Source organism: Alexandromys fortis, unplaced genomic scaffold (genome assembly GCF_014885135.2).
Source record: "Alexandromys fortis isolate MF-2015 unplaced genomic scaffold, M_Fortis_MF-2015_v1.1 scaffold_33, whole genome shotgun sequence".
In the NCBI taxonomy this organism is placed as follows: domain Eukaryota; kingdom Metazoa; phylum Chordata; class Mammalia; order Rodentia; family Cricetidae; genus Alexandromys; species Alexandromys fortis.
In genome coordinates, this window is record NW_026067917.1 from 13,930,447 (window position 1) to 13,951,854 (window position 21,408).

General features: G+C 41.9%; 1 protein-coding gene across 1 annotated transcript in view; it reads right to left on the minus strand.

Annotated features, from left to right (window-relative positions):
* Positions 1-1,169: 1,169 nt before the first annotated feature.
* Tbpl2 (TATA-box binding protein like 2) overlaps positions 1,170-21,408 on the minus strand; it is a 20,758-nt gene continuing 519 nt past the window's right edge. Inside the window, exons 2-7 of the mRNA XM_050139887.1 lie at positions 19,590-20,047; positions 18,889-18,976; positions 15,587-15,678; positions 9,020-9,187; positions 5,651-5,745; positions 1,170-1,246 (exon numbers count right to left, since the gene is read on the minus strand). Of these exons, the coding sequence (XP_049995844.1) occupies positions 1,170-1,246; positions 5,651-5,745; positions 9,020-9,187; positions 15,587-15,678; positions 18,889-18,976; positions 19,590-20,047 (978 nt within the window). The remainder of the gene's footprint in view (positions 1,247-5,650; positions 5,746-9,019; positions 9,188-15,586; positions 15,679-18,888; positions 18,977-19,589; positions 20,048-21,408) is intronic.

A 21,408-nucleotide genomic window follows, 5' to 3' on the forward strand; every position in this document is an offset into this window, starting at 1 on the left:
TGACTCCACCAAGTCTCTTTAGACAGAGTGTTAATATCAGATTGTTGGACGTGCCTCTAAACTGTTGCAGAGACAGGAGAAGTGGAGCTATAGGTCCTACTGGACCAGTAATCCACCGATGAGAACTCTGAATTCTCTCCAGCCGGGCTTTCTCCCCTCAAGTCACACACTCAGGGATGCCTCCTAGGAACCAAGTGGCATTTTCCATGTATTCTACCTAAAGACTGAAGTCTACCTCAGAAAAGATGATACCAGTAGCCATGTGGGGCCTAGAGCCTGGATCACAAGAGCAGGCTGCCTGTCAATCTTCCTGTGCACATCATCAAATGCTGGCAACCCCAATCTAGCTAAATCTTTGGCCTGAACTCTTTGCTCTTTTCTCCAGAGTCTGCTTAAATACAGTCAGGTAGTATTGGAAAAGTAATTTTTTAAAAAAAATTCCATATATTGCTTTCCAAACAGCTTTCCCTAAACCAGAACGGTTCCTGAACAACCAACCAGCCAAACACAATGCTATCAGCACAATAACAGAATAACTGAGGCTGGGGGCAGCTGGAGGACAGTTTCACGTGGCCATTTCAAACAAAGGATTTTCCGGTTTGGGATAGTTCACTGGCTCTCCCAAGGCGATTTTCACAGTATCTCTTACCAAAGGGTCTGAATTCCATCTCCTATACTTCAAATGGAAAAATAAGAAAAAACTGAACATGATTTCTCTTGATAGGTATAACATTATAGTTAGTGTTCAGATGTATTACTGTCTTCAAAGAACACATTTTAATACATTATATATTTAAAAATAAAGCATGGACCCGGTGCCTCAGTCTAGCAAGGTCTGAACCGTCTCAAATTCTGAAATAACTTCACTTGTTCTTGTTTATTTATAATTAAATAACACACAAGCATCACCTTAAAGTAAGAAAATTCCATTTCTTAATCACAGCTATTCACACAGAATCACCTTGTAATAAATCAAACCATACTTCAGGCTACACAGTAGACCCTACTTCCAAACCAAGGCAAAAGTCAAACAAGAAACTTAACCCTGTTAGCTATGAACTGCTAGAAAGCATGGGAGGTTCCTACAGCCATGTGTAGAAACCCGCTCCTCTCTGCTGTGGTTAAACACATATCCAAATCACTACAACATGAGAAGCCCAGGGACACGCTCAGATTTTCTTAAAACTTTCCAGAATAGGGTACATGTTTTCAAATGCTTCGTAGATCTCAGAACGCTCTCTGGCACCTATAAAGAGATTCAAGTGAGTGTGAACTCTAACAGAAGAACGACAACAACAGTTTTTCTTTTTCATGCTAAAATTTCATTTCACCGTATTCAATGACTGTTTCTTTGATTTTGGGAAATGGTCTAGCTAAACAACCCGGGGTGGCCTCAGAATAGATCCATCTGTGTCTGCCTCCCCAGTGTTGGGATTACAAGGGTGCACAGTTTTGCGATGGTTTCCAAATGACACCTCTTTAGCCCAATAAGTGTGGCACTTCTTTCTAATAAAGAGAAGAATTAAAGGAGGGGCACGCTAGCCATAGTCTCCCCAAAACGCATGCCATAGGGCAGAAGTTCCTCCAGCATTTCCTCTCTTTGGATGCTGTCTTCAGTCATACCGGGCTCAGTAGAATATAGATGGGATAGTCTGCAAATGTGTTACCATATGACATAAGGGAGCCAGCCTCAGCACCTGTGAACTCAGCTACTATGAATAGCAAAAACGTCTTTCTTGGATTCCTTCATCTCTGGTTAGCGTCTTGTTTCCATAGTATCAGACCAGGCAGACCATTCTAAGAGCTTACAATTTTGACACATAGGAAGTAATTAGAGGAAAAATTTACACCATTTTCATTATTGGAGTCTTAGGTGTCAGCAATTGTTAATATGTTAATTGTTAATAATTGATATGACTTATAGCACTAAACAAAGATTAGACACTCTCCCTGGAGAAACGTTACTCAGTTTCCACTTGCCTCTCACTGACAACAGTCAATCATCCCGTTTCCACCTTCAAAACTGGATAAGGGGTACCCCAGTGAGTGTTATGGGCTGGTTCTTATAGGAGTTTGGGGCTTCAGCTAAATGAGAATTAGCATCTGACATATTTGGGGGCAGAAAGCAAAGAAATGATGCCAATGAAAGAAAGAAAAAAAAACTGTTCTGTTAGTACCAGGTGTAGTTGATACATGCCTCTAATCTATCACTTGGGAGGCTGAGGCAAGAGAATCTTAAGTTCAAGACCCTCCCGAGATACACAGATGACCCTGTTTCAAAAAAACAAAAACAACAGCCTGTTAGTAAGTGAATAACTTGGATTATCTGGGGTCCTAGGACCTTCAGAGGTGCAGAGCTTGAAAGGGGGAAAAAGAAAATCTAAGAGTGATTATCTGGCTTAGCTCCAGACCCAGTGAGGGAGAAGACCTAAAAAAAAAAATCTACCAGAATTCAGATCAGTGATGAGCTGTAATGTTTTTATTAAAGAAAAAAACTGATAGGATGCTGAAGTTCAGCAACCTCTGCACTGCTGGAGGGACTGTAAACCGGGTTCAGCTCCCAAGTTTGAGTGCTCCTCAAGAGTTATGGGGTCACCACACACCCCAGCAGTTCCTCCTGAGCAAACTTCTCACAAAACCAGAAGCAGGCACACAGTGCAGACTGGAAATGCTCCAGAAGTTATAATAACAAAGAGATGGAAACAGTCTCTGTGGCCTTCAATGAATAAAAGCCTCAGTGTATGTCTACAATAGAGTATTACTCAGCCCTAAACAGTACAAAATTTGGACATGCCTCAACAGTCAAAACAAATCCAGGCACCCACCCACCCATAAAATGTAGGAAAAGTTACATTTAGATGAAGCATTCAAAATAGGTAAATCCGTGGTGATAGCAGACACTGGTAGCTGCTGGAGAACATGGCAAACTACGGAGGTTTCTTTGTAGCCATGGACTATTTTAGAATGGGAGGTGGCGGTATAGGCATGTTGTATTGCAGGACACTAAATGCAATAAATGCCCACTTTCAAGTAGTTTGTTAGATAAATATCATTAAAAAAAACCTTAAAGTAGTCAGGAGGAGGAAATCCTTGTAAGTCTAATTATTTTTGACTGCTAATGGCATTTATTCCTTGCTAAGGAATTTTTCTGCACCCTGAAAGATGAAAGAGGAAGATGGCATGTTACCAATAGACACGAGAAACTCTGCACCTTTGGATAGGAAATCCCCCAAAGTCTTCTCAGAGGGAGAATATTACAGTTTCCCTTTCCAAAGAGATCAGTTTTATGCAAACCAGTGAGATGGAGACACTAAAGGAACAAGGCTACTGACAAAGAACTTGCCTCTGGCTTGTTCACACCTGTATCTGGAATAGGCTTCTTACCATCTGGCAACGGCCTGTGAGTGGTGAAGCAAACATGCATGCCAAAACCAATCCCAGGGCAAGACAGTCTGCTTACTGTTCCTTGAGGAACAGGGCATCCAGGTCCGGCATTTGGGATAAACACTGATTTGTTTTATTTCCCATAAGGCTTTATATAAAATACTGTACCTATGGCTGCATTCAAACACGAAGAGCATGCCACCTGGAGACCCCTGGGAAGCAGAAACATAGCCAGTATCTTACATTAGCAACAGAGATTCCTGATACAACAGAGTGCAAAGTTCCCTTATTTCATAAATGGGGAAAGTGAGGCCCAAGAAATTGAGGTTACCGAAATCATAAAGCAGCAATAAGGGAGACATGCAGCCAGTGTTCCCTCCAGAAACCATCAACCAAATACCACCTGTGCCCGCTCCCATGCGTTAAAACAAGATTTTGTTGTTAGTACTAGATGTGGCACTAGGGATCAGACCAGGGACTTTTATATTCTAAGTAAACTCTCTTCCTTCTGACTGTGTCCCAGACCTCACCTGACATTTCCTCACTAAAGTAAGAACAAAAACCAAGCTCACAGAGCAATTAACAATCAATAATGACAGCCCCTGTCCTATAGCAGCAGCCATCAACTGGGCGACCCCAGCATTTTAGGCAAAGATTACCATGCCTTTTCAGCATGCTACAATGACTGCCCTTTGGCATGCCTGCCCTTCCTAACCCCGGTAAGCAAGACGTGGCCTGATCGACTGAGAAAGGACAGGCTTTGAACTTGAGTAAGAGCCCAAATGGCAGCTGCACCACTAGCTAACATTGCAACCATGGCGTCTTACCCAACGTCCAAGTTTCAGGTTACTCACCAGAAAAGACAGCAACCCTCCTCACAGAGTGGTGAGAGGGTTATGTGCACTAACATCTGTGTGAAGTCCTTAGAAAAACAAAAAAATTAAAAAAAAACTAGGCCACTTTATTGCCCTTGAAGAATATATGGCAGGATTAGGTTGGTTTAAGTATACATAGCTTAACTTCTGGTTCGGTGAGATGCCATGAAACATAACTTCACCATCTGTTTCCAAGGGGCTGGACTGCTGCCAGATGGGTGTTTGCATCCTAACACCATACATGTACCTGGTAGGCACCAGAAATTCAGGGTCCATCATTTGAACATCGGGTCTATGAATGCATTTCCATAGTTTAGCCAGTTAACACACCAACCAGCAATACAATGACTTGACCTAGCCGAGTGGTATGTGGGGGCGGGGGGAGGTCTTGCTATGTAATTCTGGTTGGTGGCGTGGAACTATGTAGACCAGGCTGACCTCTTTCTCAGAGATTTGCTTGCAACTGCTACCTGAGTGTCAGGACTAAAGGCAAGTACCCATGTTTCTGTACAAATTTTTAAAATGCTGCTGGAAGTTTGATCCAAAGATGTTTAGAACACACTGTTGGAAGGGAGGTTTGATATAGGAAAGTATATTGTAGATGCCTTTAATGGAATTTGGATATTCATGCTAAGAACTTTGAAAACAGTGATATACTCAAACCAAAGTTTGACTTTGGAGCACGCGTACTAACAATTCTCCACAAATAAAATAGCCAAATGCTTGTCCCATTTATAAGTAACGAACACAAAGGAACACAGAAAAATGTGACAGTGGGAAGTCAAGTTCTACTCGGTGACCAGTTAGAACAGGAGTCAAGGAGTGCAGGGCAGCTGACAAACCCAGCGCACTGACAATATATGTCAGTTGTGACCCAAGATTGACTTCTAGGTCGTTCAGTGATTGGGAGAAAATAAGAGTTCTATTTGGTGACATGTTAAATCAGAGTCACAGAGTCACATAACTCACACTCCAAAGACTCTACATGTGACCACCTCCAGCAGAGACTCCTGGGGCCACAAAGTCTCCATATTCAGTGTTTGTCCTTTCCAGAGAATATGTACCAATCCCTGCCTTAGGAACATGGCGCAGCTTTATTAAAAAGCTTCCTTGAAGGGTTTGAAGCAGCAAGTGAAGCTGCATGTGTGCAATGATCGATATAAAGCAGAAGATGAAAATACACATCAAGTAACAGGATACATGAAAAATGTATCATTTTAGGAACTGAGATCTATGAGTAATGTCATTTTTTTTCTCTACTTTTCTTTCCCCCAATATAGCAAAAAGTACCTTGTTATGGAGGAAAACCCATCCAGGAAGGAAGGAAGGAAAAGCAAAACGCACACATAGTTTTGCATCTTGTGAGTGTGAGCTAATAACCTTAAACTTACCTGTCAACACAACTTTTCCAGAGGCGAAGACGAGCAACACCACCTGCGGCTTCACCATCTTATAAATAAGACCAGGAAACAGTTCCGGTTCATAGCTGTTGACAAGACGAGGTCATGAAAGTCAGAGAAAAAAAAAATGTATAGAGTGATAATAACAATAAAGAAAAGAAAATACAACCGTTCAGAGTACTTGCTCTTGGACAACAGACAGAAGGAAAACAAGACCTCTAGAGAGTGACACACTAGGATCTACCCAACTCTTCATGCACAGGGGGCGAACCAGACCACCCTGGCAAGCACCTGCAGATCATCAACCAATAAAACTGTAGCAGCCCTGGCTGGAAAGAGGAAGGTGATCCTATAAAGGAAGTGACACTCCTGAAGAGTATGGGGGGGGGGGGTCAATTCCAAAACCATGTTTTTAAAGTGACAGGCACAATAAACTCCTGATTGGAGATGTACTATTTATCCTATTCTTTGGTGTAAATAAGAGAGGGCTGAAGCTCAGAGAAAGGGAGGGAGGAGGTCATCCAGTGGAGACTGAATAGCAAACACCTGAAGGCCAGTTCAGCCTTAAGTCGCCTTCCAGGATTACCTGGAAGAGAGCATTTCTGCCTCTCAAAATCTACAGAGCACCCTGCTCAGGACCCCACTGCACACAAAGCAGTCTCAGCTCCACGGTGACTTCCAGAGTTCAACAGTAACAGTGACAGTGTGTCTTTATTTTAGTCAGCAAACTCCATGTGGGCAAGGGACGAAGGCTGCACAGGTGGCCAGTAGACCCTTACTACCACACAATACTCACCTGGATTTTAGACACTTAACGAGCATTTATTATCAGCATATTCCTGAGTTTAAAACTTGAAGTGGAAATGCTCATAAAAAACTATAAAGATGACTGTGACATAGATTGGTAGAGAAGGTAGCAAGGAAGAGGCTGTAATGGTCATATTGCTCAGTGGTAGAGTTCTTGCCTTATAGACATGATGCCCCGGGTTCAACACCCTGGACACGAAGATGCTTATAATCCTAGCACTCAGGAGGCTGAGACGAGAGGAATGCTATAATGTGAGACCAGCCTGAATTACATAGCCAGACCTGATTCCAAAACTAAATACAAAACCAGGACACACCTGTATTAGATGTCAAAATGCACATTTTCAGACTCTAAATTAAAGATGAACGTGAGGTTTTTTAACGTAAGACACACTTGACCCAATCACGCCTGATGGGTGTGATGTTTCCCAAGCTACAGGCATTGAAAAACGTTAAAAAGAAATCCCTTTCTCTGCTTAGGAAAGTACCCCTAAGGCTCCCAATGTGAAGAATACACATACATACATACATACATACATACATACATACATACATACATACATACATGGACGCACGCACGCGCGCGCGCACACACACACACACACACACACACACACGCACACATATAAAAGTGACTGAGTTTATAAACCTGGCTGACTAGGAACAAGAGACTGGTGTGGGCCTCTTCTAGAAGATAAAAGCCAGGCAGCTAACTCTGATCTTGCTCTTTGGCCAGGAACTCAGGACCGCGAGGGGGGCACCCACACACTGAGACAATGGGGATGTTCTATCAGGAACTCACCAAGGCCAGCTGGCCTAGATCTGAAAAAGCCTGGGTTAAAACCGGTCTCGCTGAACATAGCGGACAAGGAGGACTACTGAGACCCCAAGAACAATGGCAATGGGTTTTTGATCCTACTGCACCTATTGGGTTTGTGGGAGCCTAGGCAGTTTGGATGCTCACCTTACTAGACCTGGATGGAGGTGGGTGGTCCTTGGACTTCCCACAGGGCAGAGAACCCTGATTGCTCTTTGGGCTGACGAGGGAGAGGGACTTGATTGGGGGAAGGGAGGCGGCGGTGGGGAAGAGACAGAAATCTTTAATTAATTAATTAATTGATTAATTAATTAATTAAAAAAGACACTCCCTAAAAAAAAAGAAAGAAAATGATGTCAAGGGACTTTTACTGTCAACTGCAATCTCTCCGTATGTTGTTGAGAAGGGAAGGGAATGAAGGCATGGGAAGTACGCACAACATGATGAGCCCCGAACAGCCTGAAAAGAGCAAGGTGTCTACTTCAGTCACGCTCCAAGTTGAGGTGGCCCTCATTCGTGTGTCTGAGGAGGGAGACTGGACTCCTGCGGCTCAAGATACTAGATGATAAAAATGTCAGTGTTCACATATTTAAAAATGGAGCATGTACTATGTCTATACATTACCCCGGGTTGAAAAAGAAAATACACCCAGAGGTGATGTATATTGCATGAGGAAGCTGACCACGGAGCTGACTTTTGAAAAATAAACAACATGACAGATATCATAGTCGCTCAATAAGCAAATTGTGTGGAAGAGGGGGAAAATATAGTTGAGGAGGAGGAAGAAAGCCATCACCCAAGAGAAATCTCAGAATAAACTATAGTTTGGCAGTTAAGAGAAGTCCAGACATTTTATCTTCTGTTGGGTTTGAATATGAAAGAAAAGCCAACAAACCCCTTCCACTGATCCTTAGCCACGTGACTAAGCAGACCCACTGTTGACTCACAAAGAAGGTAAAAGGTTGGAATGAGACTGTACTGAGCAAGAGAGTGCAAAAGCATCTGCCCTTCTACATTAGGTCAGTTGTTTTGACCCAGATGTGTATCCCAGGGGAGTGGAGTGTGGAGTTGGCCTCTGAAGCCCGAGCTATCCTCTCTGAGGGCTGAGCTGAGGCCAGGGAGCCAGTCTGTCTGTGGAGACTAGGGTTACAGAAGCAGGAAGGCTAGAATGCTCCCTTAGGCTAGGAACACTCTAAACGCAGAAGTGCTGGGTCAGCTATAGCTACACAAAGACACCCCCTCCCAAATAAACATGACTAGATAGGACCTCATTCAGAGACTATGTATGTCACAGCCATCTTCCCCCCCTCTTCTCCACCCTCCAGCCGTCAGCCTCACCCCTTTCACTTCTACTGCCATCTCCAAAGCCACTTGGGCCAGTTTTATAAACCTAATCCATTAGTGGCCCTCAATACAGAGCTTCAGCACCATCATTGGGTATGAACTCTGCAGGATGGCAAGCTGAATCTCTTCCGGTGGAGCTTCCCAATCAGAGATGTGGGCCAAAGTGGCCCACTTTGCAATTTCACTGTGAGAACCACTATTTCAAGACCCTGACCCATACCACAACTTTTGAGGTCTGGGGCACAGCATCCTAATCCATTCATCTACCCTGCCTTCTCCTATGATCTTCTGGCAAGTAGCCACTCTCTCTGACCGCTATCTTGTATAAACAGCCTGAATTTTATAACTGCTGCAGCTTAGCAAGAGTGAGGTTGAGCCTGAGGCCTTCATACCTACTGAACTGCCGGTGGGTTAGCGCCAAAATCTCCAGCCTGATGGGAAATTTCACATCACAGCTTCCAACCATGTTCTGAATTTTAAAATTGAAGAATCTGACGGGGAAGCCAAGCTTCTGCACCACGCGAGCATACTTTCTAGCTGCCAGTCGAGACTCCTCTTCACTGGGGAGAGGCAAACACAATTAAAGACACTTTCTTGTTGTTTCGTGAGATAGAGTGTGGCTGTATAGCCCAGGCTAGTAAGTAACTCGTGCACTTCCTGCTTCCGTCCCCCAAATACTGGTATTCCAGGCATGCATTACCACATCTATTTAATTAATGGCATCTACTATTAATCAAACTGGTTGATTAATGGCCCCTTTACTATTGCATTTGTAGCCTGCACTTCTGACCACCTCTCTATGTCCTATGTTCATCTTTGAATGTACCTATGAGACTGTAGGCTGGTCATGTGGGTGTGGCTCAGCAACAGAGCACTTGCATACCATGTGTAAGACTCTGGATTTGGTCCCCAGAATCACAAGAATAAAATAAAAATAAGTGAGTCTCCATGAGAAGGATCTCCCTCGCTCACCTTTGTCCATAGTGTCGTGTAAAATGTTTGGTACAATGAACAATTGGTTGTTGAACTGACCAGCACCCATCACCTTGATTGGTCATCCCTCATCGATAAGGTACTTTGACTTGTTTTGAATGTTGTTTGAAAAACTGACTACTGCACTATTTCTCAAAATGTGTCCTCAGACCTAAAATCTTGTAAGAGGGGCCATGACCCAGGTGTAACCTCTGGCACATAGACAATCTTGTCTGGGCACCAGCGAATTGCTGTCTATAGTCTTCTAAGTTCTTCTGGTTCTCGCTGCAGCCTGAGAACTGCCCTGGTCTAAAAATGTGTGAACCATTTGTATAGGGACAAAAATAAGGACAAAGACGTGCAAAACATTAATCAACGCAAGGAAGACAGATATGGGCCAAGTGAGTGGCATAGACTTGTGTCTTTAGGAAACGAATTGTCAAAAACAAGTTTAAATTCCTTAAAACTTGCCCAGTTTTCTCAGCTTCCTCACCCAACTGCTATGAGATTCATACTCAGCATGAGGGGAAAATGTATCCAAACTCATAGCTAAGACCGACCCCAAATACATGTCAGAGAAATGGCAGGCTTGAGATTTGGGCCTCTAGTTTTCATCTGACATTGTTCACTTGCCCAAACAATAGTGAGCAGCAGGGGCTGCCAGTCAGGGGCCACCATGAGTAAATTCTATGAACACAGCTCTCTTTGTGAGGTGTACCCATCTTAAGTTGTAAAACCAGCAGTTCCTAAAGGAAAGGCCACTTGGACTCAGCTTGCCTGAACAAGCAAAGTGCTGAATTCTCTTCCCTAGATCCCTCACTGTCCTCGTATGTGAATTGGGCCATGCACTTTATTTCAATCACCCTTGTGTTCTCCACCCACTTCTAACTCCTGACATGGCAAGACTATGTGTCCCAAGTTAGTAACAAAATGAAGACATTTTGTAAAAGAAGTCTTGTTCTGCTGTAAACCTCACATACAGGTTCCTATTTTAGCTACAGCTCAAAGTCTACACATATATTCATTGCACAAACATTAGCGAATAGATTTAAAACCCTAAAGTTTCATCACAAGTGGTAAGAACTATTTAAATTTTACCTTCTGTACATATCCCTAAGCAAACATGTATCCTTCCTCCTTATCATTACAGAAAATAGATTTGGATAGAGTTTGGACAATAATACCGTGCTCTCTCTTCTCTCTCTCTCTTGTATAAACTAAACACTCAGAATTCATTTTGCAGAACTCAAGAACAAGATAGGTCACCACAACATGAGGAACTGCATTAAAGGATCAAAGCATAAGGAAGGTTGAGAGCCACTACTCTAAATGAATCAAAAGCCACAATTCTTTCTCTATTATTTCTTATATAATATAAGACATTAAAAGGGCTAGAAAAATATTGGAGGTCAATATCTATATCATGAGCTACAAGGGGAATTCTTTTCCAAACGAGATTTCAAATGATAAAGGGAAAACATAATGGGGAAAAAATGAATCAGCCAACTGTACACCAACAACTTTAAGTTGTGTTTGAAAACTAGTACATAGTAATCTGGAAAAATATTTGCAGCACAAAATTGCAAAATACTTAAAATGCAAAAGACTTCTACCAAAAGACAAATATCTCTAGGACATTGGGCAAAATATATAATAAGCATTTTACATGCTCATGAAGAGATGTTTGATGTCATAATCATAAAAATACAAATTTAAATGATGTAAGTTTTTCAATAAGTTTAACAGATATAAGTAAGTTTATTGGCAGCCCATGTTCATAGGAATAAATGAATGATTGGTGCCTCTGTAGCTACAGGTTGATATCACCTCTCCAAAGGGGACTTGCTGTCCATCTGACACAAGGAGAACACCAGCTCTCTCCACCGACTGTGGAGCAAACATCAGAGCTCAGACTTCTCCTGTAGGAGATCCAGGAAAGAGAAATCTTTCCAGAGATAGCTCCTGAGTGAATGTTCCAGGTATGTCCCATTTAGAAAACTCTATCTTGTCCAATACTGAGGGGACTCAAGAGGTGAGTGAACAGCCACATAGTGGGACGCCCTGCTCTCTAGGACTTCCACAATGAGACAAAATCCCAGGTCCCTTCCCCAACTCCCTTGGCATTTCTAGCCAGCCAACAGGGAGTTTCCTATGGCTAGGCTCCCCCCAAACCCAAACCCATCCACTGGACCCTCCACGTTACTAGCCATACCCACCTAAGAGCTTAGAGATTGCTGTAATACTGAGGGGACCAATAGCTTGCTACAACACTGAGGGGATTAAGAGAGAGCACCAAGGGAGCAAACCAGGAGAGAAGACCAAGAGAGCAGGTGTATAGAGATTACAGAGGCTCTGAGACAGACATTGACAGTACAGAGGAGACCAAGAAAACTCCCAAACACTCAGATAGCCACTGCAAGGATTGGACCAGGACACAAAGACACTGCCAACCTCATTTGAAGAGAGAGATGGGTAGGTAACAATGCAAGAATTCCTCCAATAACCTAAAAAGCAACATGGTAACACCAGAACCCAGCAGTGACACAACAGGAAGACTATCATCCTAACACAGAAGATGTAGAAAAAATGACTCTAAATGTAACTTTATGAAAATGGAGATCTTTAAAGAGAAAATGAAAAACTCCCTTAAAAAATTGGAAGACAAACAAAAAATTGGAAGAAATTAATAAATCCCTCAAATTAACAACAAACAAACAAAAAACAAAATGAACAACAAACAAAACAAACAAATTGGAAGACAAACAAAAAAAATTGGAAGACATTAATAAATCCCTCAAAGAAAACCAAGAAAAAAAAACAATCAAACAGGTGAAGGAAACAGTTCAAGACTTGAAGACTGAAATTGAGGTAATAAAACACAAACTGAGGGAATTCTGGGTATGGAAAATCTAGGTAAATGAACAAGATCTACAGAGAAAAGTAGAACCAACAGAATACAAGAGATGGAACAAAGAATCTCAGGCGTTGAAGATACTATAGAGGAAATCGATTGGTCAAAGAAAACATTAAATCCAACAAATTCTTAACACAAAATATTCAGGAAATCTGGGACACCATGAAAAGACCAAACCTAAGAATAATAGGGGTAGAAGAGGAAGAAGAACTCCAGCTCAAAAGCACAGAAAATATATTCAACAAAATCATAGAAGAAAACTTTTCCAACCTAAAAAAGGATATTCCTATGAAGGCACAAGAAGCTTACAGAACACCAAATAAACTTGATCAAAAAATCCCCTAATAATCAAAACACAAAACATACAGAATAAAGAAAGAATATTTAGAGCTTCAAAGAAAAAAAGGTAACAGATAAAGGTAAACCTCAGAATTACACCTGAATTCTCAATGGAAACTATGAAAGCCAGAAGGTCCTGTTTAGGTGTGCTGCAGACACTAAGAGACCATGAATGCAAGCCAAGACTACTATATCCAGAAAAGCTTTCTTTCACCATCGATGGAGAAAACAAGATATTCCATGACAAAAACAGATTTAAACAATATGTATCCAGGAACCCAGCCTTACAGAAAGTACTAGAAGGAAAACCCCAACCCAAGGAAGCTAACTGCACCCACAAAAACACAGGCATCTGATAATCCCCCACAAGCATAACCCAAAGAAGGGAAACACACAAACACTGCTATCAAAAAATAACCAGATTTAACAACCACTGATCATTAATATTGCTTAATATCAATGGAGTCAATTCACCTATAAAAAAGACACAGGCTAAGAGGATGGATATGAAAACAGGTTCCAGTCTTCTGCTGTATACAAGAAACACAACTCAACTCAAAGACAGACATTGCCTCAGAGTAAATAGTTGGGGAAAGGTTTTCCAATCAAATGGACCAAAGAAACAAGTGGGTGTAGCTATCCTAATATCAAATGGCCAAAAGACACTTAAGGAAATGTTCAACATCCTTAGCGATCGGGTAAATGCAAACCAAAATAACTCTGAGATACCATCTTACACCTGTCAGAATGGCTAAGATCAAAAACACTAATGGTAGCTTATGCTAGAGATGATATGGATGGAGTAAGGGAAACACTCATGCATTGCTGGTGGGAATGCAAACTTATACAACCACTTTGGAAATTTGCAGCGGTTTCTCAGGAAATTGGGAATCAACCTACCTCAGGATTCAGCAATACCACTCTTGGGCATATACCCAAAAGATGCTCAGTAATACTACAAAAAGCATTTGTTCAACTATGTTCATAGCAGCATCATTTGTAATAGCCATAACCTGGAAACAATTTAGATGCCCCTCAACCGAAGAATGAATAAAGAAAATGTGGCATATTTACACATTAGAGTACTACTTGGTGGTAAAAAAAAAACCAATGACATCTTGAATTCTGCATGCAAATGGATAGAATTAGAAAACACTATCCTGAATGAGGTAACCTAGACCCAAAAAGATAAATATGGTATGGACTCACTCATAAGGGAATACTAGGTATAAACAAAGAACATTGAGCCTATAGTTCCTGATCTTAGAGAAGCTAAGTAATATGGTGAACCCATAGAAAAACATATATAGACCCACCTGGAAATTGGAAGCAGACAAGATTTCCTGACAAAATTGGGAGCATGGAGGTGGGGACAGAAGGGAAGGTAAAGGGGGAAGAGGAGGGAAGAAGGGAAGCATTGAGAAGAACTTGAGGGAATGGGATAGTTGAGATGGAAGAAGAACAGAGATGAGAGCAAGGACTGAGGAAGCCATTTTAGGGTTAGCAGAAACCTGGCTCTAGAGAAAGTCCCAGGAATCCACAAGGATGACCCCAGCTAAAACCCTAAGCAATAGAGGCAAAGGGGCCTGATCTTGACTTGCCCTGTAGTCAGACTGATGAATATCTTAAATATCACCATAGAACCTTCACCCAGCAACTGATGGAAACAGAGGCAGAGACCCACATCGGAGCACTGGACTGAGCTCCCAAAGTCCAGTTGAAGAATGGAAGGAATGAGAATATGAGCAAAGAGTTCAAGATCATGATGGGTTCACCCACTGAAACAGTTTACCTGAGCTAATAGGTGCTCACCAACTCCAGCTGGACTGGGAAGGAACAAGCGTAGGACCAAACTAGTCCCTCTGAATGGGGCTGACAGTTGCATGGCTAGGGCAGACTGAGGGACCACTGACAGTGGCACCAGGATTTATCCCTACTGCATGTACTGCCTTTTTGAGATCCTATTCTCTTTGGATGTATACCTTGCTCAGCCTAGATATAGTATGGATAGCCTTGGACCTTCCCCAAAGCAATGTGCTTTAGCCTCTCTGAGGATTAGATAGGGGTGGGGTGGGAGGGTGTGTGGAGGGAATGGGATGAGAGGAGGGAGTGGGAACTTGAATTGGTATTTTTTAAAATCTAATAATTTTTTCAAGAAAGAAGAAATACAACTGAAAAACATCTTCATCTGTGCAATGGCTTTTGATATCTTGTCATGACTGCAGATAAAAAAATTATGTGTGTGTACACATGAACTTGCTTTTAACACGTATATATTATATATAACATATGTGTATATAATATACATGTAACATGCATGTATATGTTAAAAACAAGTTCCCATAACCCAATTAATTTCCTTGAACCTTGACCAAATGTTGAGTACTATAAAGTATGGGATATAGCTTAGTATTAAAAGTAAGACTAAGAACATTTTTATTTGCTTCTCAAGACAGGCTTTCCCAGTTGCTTTGGAGTCTGTCCTGAAACTCACTCTGTAGACCAGGCTGGTCTCGAACTCACAGAGATTTCCTTGCCCCTACCTCCAGAGTGCTGAGATCAAAGGCATGCACCACCACTGCCCGGCCAAGACTAAGAACTTTTAACCCCATATTAACTGTTTGACAGAGAAAAATATGTTGCTCCTACTATGAGTTTTCACACAAATTCTACACTCCTTTTCTTACATAGCAAGTTGCCTGTGGGGTAAGAATGGAAAACTTCACCCTCCTACCTTTTGGCTCCTGTGCAGACCACTTTCCCAGAGCTAAATAAGAGGGCTGTTGTCCTTGGCTCTCGGATCCTCATTATGACTGCAGCAAACCTCTGCACACCAAAGCCAATGGGAGAATTAGTCTCTACTGGGAGTGAACAGTAGTAGCCCAGTTAGAAAGTTGGGACTGTATGAAAATCTCGAGGAAACTGAAATGGACGAGAAAAACCGAACAATGTCTGGGTCTATCCTCCCATGTTAACCAAAGTTATAATTACAAAATGTTACTCTACAGCTGTTTCCAAAGGATCAGCTAAAATTAGAGCATCTGTTCCATTTAAGGTCTGATGCTAAGAGCTTTAGACTTTCTCTCATTTATACACTCAAGACTAACGAAGTCCATTGTTGCCCTCATTTAATAAACAAGTATTTCACCTCCAACATTATCAGAACTTTGTAAAGATATGATATAAAATCACAGCTCATTAGATTTATATTGATATACTTTCTTTTTCTCTTACAGAATCCTTTAAAAAAAATTAAGAACAAGCGTGCAGATGGCGAGCTGAGGATATGGTGCCATTAGCCAGGTGCCCACCTGGCACACATGAAGCGCTGGGTCTGATTCCCAGGATGGAATCATCCAGGTTTGGCGGTGCACCTGGAATCCTAACACTCTGGAGGGGGAGACGAGTTGGGGGGGGGAGTTCAAAGTCATCCTCGGCTGCATTCAAATTTGAGGCCAGTTTAGAATATATGAGATCTCATCTTGTCCCAAAACAAAAATTAGATGAGCCTGATGTGGTCCATGCCTATTATCCCAGTACATGAGAGGCTGAGGCAGGAGGATTCCAAGTTTAAGAATAACATAAGCTACATAGCTAAATCTCATTTCAAGACCAAAAAAAAATCACAGAAAAGAAAAGTATGCTATTATATATGTAACTGCCAAGATTCTAGAATACCAAGGCAACTAAAATGCAGAACACAACATACATAATGACAAGCATGCTAAAGACAAAGGGGAAATCCATTTCATCAAGGTCCAGCCTTTATAATTCTTCTCAATGTGTGTTCCCAGGTCTGCTCATTGACAGACCCCTCAAGGACACTGGGGCCCTTGACACAGTCAGCTTACACATTAGCAAGGCACTAAATGGACCTGGTCCGCCCATAGTTCCTACACACACACTTCGCCAACTTTCCAGTTGAAATTGGAGTGGGTCCCCTGCAAGATCACCTCTTGTGGGGGCAGCTACTCCAAAAGATCATGGATCACTTCAGGCTCAGACAAGCAATTGCAATTTGAACTGGAAACACGAAAAAACCCTGCGTCACCACCAGAGACTGAATGAGTTCTCATTAATGCTTTTCGTGTGCTTATTAAAATATATCATTTCCCCCGGTATTCATTAACATAAGAGAGAAATATACATATCTTCACTAGATGATCCAAGCAAACAGACTCACAATCCTGCCCCAGCTTCTCAAGTACTAGGAGTACAGGTGTGACCCAACTATTTCATTTTCTTTTGTTTTTGTTTTTTTGGAGAAAGGATCTCACAATGCACCCTGGCTATGACTCTCTGTGTAGACCAGACTAACCTCGAACTCACAGAGCTCTGTCTGCCTCTGCCTCCCAAGAAAAGGAATTTAAAACCGGTACCACCCTGCCCAGCAGTTATTATATTCTCATATGATTTTATTAAACATTTAAGATAATTCAAAGCACGAACTTGAATCTGCATAGAAAGTACAATTCCAGACAGCTCCTATGCATTCTCTTCCTATACATTCCAGCAGGGGGAGCCGAAGACAATGAGTAAAATATGCATAAAATGATCTTTTTTTTCCCAATAATGCAATCTGTCATTGCTGCCGCCCTAAGAATTCACCTCACAGCTGTATTTCTTTGCTTCCATTTCTTCTTTTTCCTTTTGTGTGTAGAAGGGAGAATAGTTTGAGACAGGATCTCACTATGTAAGCCTGGCTTACCTTACTCAGTTCGTAGATGAGGCCGGTCTTGAACCCACAGAACTACATCTGCCTCAGTCTCCCAAATGCTGGCATTATAAGGTGCGTACCACCATGCCCAGCCTCACCAGGTGTTTCTATCCATACTCTAGCCAGAGACGTGAGACAGAAAAGGAAAAGCTATTTGGTATCTGGATAATAACATAACACTAAATTCAGATGTCAGCAAAAGCAAATGCTTAGTCTATAAAGAATTGATTTACACAGTCTCTCACTATTGTGATTCTTTATCATCTGACCACAAATCTTCTGCCACTGGGTCCACGGAGCTGTTTTCCAGTGAACGTGAAGTCCTGGCTCAGGACTTAGCTTCGAGCCCTGCCTTCCTCTACAAAGCACAAAGCCTGAGGAATCATTGAATGTTGAGGAAGCTAACAAATCCAAATTCTGTAAGCAAATATGTCAACGAAGACAGGATGTCTTCATATTTTATTAAACTGCAGTGGGCAGACATGGGCAGGGGCATCTCTGTGAGATTGAGGCTGGCTTGGTTACATAGTGAAAACAACCTTTTAGGTGAGGAACCATTGAATCAGCCATGAGTAAGCAGAAGCTAGAGCCTTATAAACAACTTAGCTTTTTTTTTCTGTTTTCTGATTATGTGCTTCTTATTGCTGTTTTGAGACAGGGTTTCTCTGTGTAGTCCTAACTGTCCTGGAACTCACTCTATAGACCAGGCTGGCCTTGAACTCACAGAGATCCATCTGCCTCTCCCTCCCAAATGCACCACCACCACCTGGCTCAATTTAGCTTTTTTTGGACAAAAGAAACTGAAAATGGAAAAACATAGATGTGTCAGCTATTGTGAGCCAGCATTTAGAAAAACAGTATTTCCCACCAGGCATGGTTACACAGACCTATAATCCCAGCAATCCAGGCTCTTGGGAGAAGAGGCCAGAAGAGTCCAAGTTCAAAACTAACCTGAGCTATATAGCAAGACATTGTCAAAAAAAAAAAAATCCAAAAGAATCCACAGGTCCACAGGTGTGATAACTCAAGTTAGTTTCAAGTTAGTGTTCCACTGTATTGAAAACAGACATGCTGAAAAATCTTTGTGAATGACAAGGAAAGCTCTAGATTCAGGATTGTTCAATTATTGTTTTATTCAGCATGGAAAATGGATGACTTTATAACCTCAAAATAAAAAATGAGATAGTTAACCTTCTGAATTAACAAAACTTTTCACTAAGAATTTATTTGAAGAAAATAAATGAGCCAATGTCATAAGCGTACAGTGAACCATACCTAAGAAAACTGCAATGGTTGAAAGGGACACCGAAGTCTCTTACCTTAGGGTTATATTCTGTGTTTTTGGCATTCAGAGCTATTTTTCTCAGATCCAATTTGCAAGCCAGATTTGCAGTGGAAACTATATTCCTGAAGAAACAAGGCCATCCAGAAGATCATAATGGTATAGTTTCAACACCAACTTAGCTCACTTCATTAAGTTATCTCATAGATTCTGCGTTAGCAACTTGCTCGGGGGAGAATTCTCAGCATGAAATGCAAAGTCATGTAGTCCTTAGTTAACTGTAAGCCTCAATGTGCTAAAATCCACATTTTCTTACATTTCATAACTAAAATTAAGTTTTGGAACTTAATTTTATAATTAATAATAAAAAAAAAACACACTGTCCTAAAACAGAAACCACAAACCCAAGGGAGTTTGCTAATCAAACTCAATTTTATATCCTTTATAGCCAAGCCCCTAACTACCATTGTTAACAACTTCAGTGCTTTGGTATAGACAATATAATCTTTCAAGAATGTGTCTGTTAATCTTGACCCTCCTTCTAAGGGGGCCAAGAACTGGTGTTTCCTTTAATAAATAACCAGTCTGCCATTGGTTATGATCCAATAAGAACTGAAAAAGAATAAGGCGATCTGAAATGCTCCTCTTTCCTCCATTATCCTGAAGCTAGTTCTCATGGTCTGAAACATAAACCGTGCATGTAGAAACAGCCCTCCCTTTAAAAGCAAGTACTCTTACTGCAACTGAGGCACAATTCCAGAGCGTTCTGGAACAGGGTTCATTGGTGTCATGGACACTAAGGATGCCATAGGTAAGGCATAAGAGTTGGGTTTTCCTGGAGCGGGCTGGCTGGAGTCAGCACCATCGGAGCACAGGTGGGAATCCGGTGAACTGCCGCTGTTCAAGCTCAGCCCGCTGTCCTCCCCACCAGGCAACGGTAACTGACAAGGCTGATCTTGAGCTTCACAACTTGGCTCCTTTTCATGCTCGTTGCCAACGACAGTCTGGTCTTTATTTTCTTGAATAAGCTCATCTGGTAGGAAGCTTAGATCCACAGGTGAGAAGTCCCTGGATGCTTCTTTGCCTCCGCCAAGATGTGAATTAAACACCGTCTCTGGATGGGATAGGTTAAGTGGGTGCAAGTCTAAAGGCGCTTGTGGGCTGAACAGTTGAGACACGGCTCGAGGATAGTAATCCTAGGCAACGTGCAAAGCAAAAATAAAAAAGAAATCAAAACGCCAGTGGGAAACACCAATGGGACTCCACTATGGCAGGAAGCCAACAGCTTCAGTCTGAAAGGCAGTTCAAGATGGCCTCGATTCACACCCCACCTCCTACAAAGTCCCACCAAGATTCTACTAAAGAGCACCAGCATGCTTAAGAGTCTATTTTAGAGCTGGAAAGATGGCTCGTAAGAGGATTGCCTGCTCTTCTAGAGGACTCAAGGTCATGGCTCCCACAAGGCCGGTCTCAACCATCTCTAACTCCAGTTCAAGGGGATCTGACATGTGCTCATGGACTCGTTCTTTGAGTACCAGGCATGCACATGGTACGCATACACGCATACCCATATGCAAAACACTCATACACAGAAAATAGAAACAAATAAATCTGTGGTAACTATATCTTAAAATATAGAAAAGGCATTCACCATACAATGTTTTTCCTACTTCAGTTATAGCTTGCTAAGTTGCCCCTAACTCCAGCTGTGTAATAGGTATAGTTGAACTCAAGACGCCTAGAAAGTTGAAGACAGCAGCTGTACTCTGTTAGATAATTGTAAGCATCAGATAACTTTTAAATGCTATTTTAAATTCACATTGAGGATTTTTTTAACTACTTTTTTATTATGTATATGTGTGAAGGGGATGTGTGCACTTGAGTGCAGGGGCATAAGGAATCTAGAAGAAGGCACCCGATCTCCCTAGAGCTAAAATTACAGAAAATCGTGAGCCACAGACATGGGTGCTGGGAACTGAACTCAGGTGATGTGCAAGATTGGTTCTTGCTCCTAACTACGGAGCCACATCTCTGTGGCCCCATAAAAAAATCACAGTTTAGAGTAAGCAGGTAAATCTTGGGACTTAGTCTTACTTGACTGGTCAGCACTCATTAAAGACTCAGCATTGCTTTTTTCTCATCAAAGGAGAGATTTAAAACTTAGGTGAATTTAGAACAGATAAATAAGTTACTGAGATTGAAATATTAAGGATATTTTAAATTGACATTTGTTTTGTTTGTGAGATAGGGTCTCATTATACCCTAGGCTGGCCTCCGCCTCTGTGGTGCTGGTTCACACCTTTAATTCCAGCACTCAGGAAGCAGAGGCAGGTGGATCTCTGTGAATCTGAAGGTCTTTCTAGTGAGTTCCAGGACAGCCAAAGCTACATAAAGAGATATGCCCCATTGCCCCCTCCCCCCCAAAAAAGAGGAAGGGGAGGGAGGGAGAGAGAGGGCACAGAGAAAGAGAGAGAGGGACAAAGAGAAAGAGAAGGGGGCAGAGGGGGAGACGGAGGGAGAGAGAGAGAGAGAGAGAGAGAGAGAGAGAGAGAGAGAG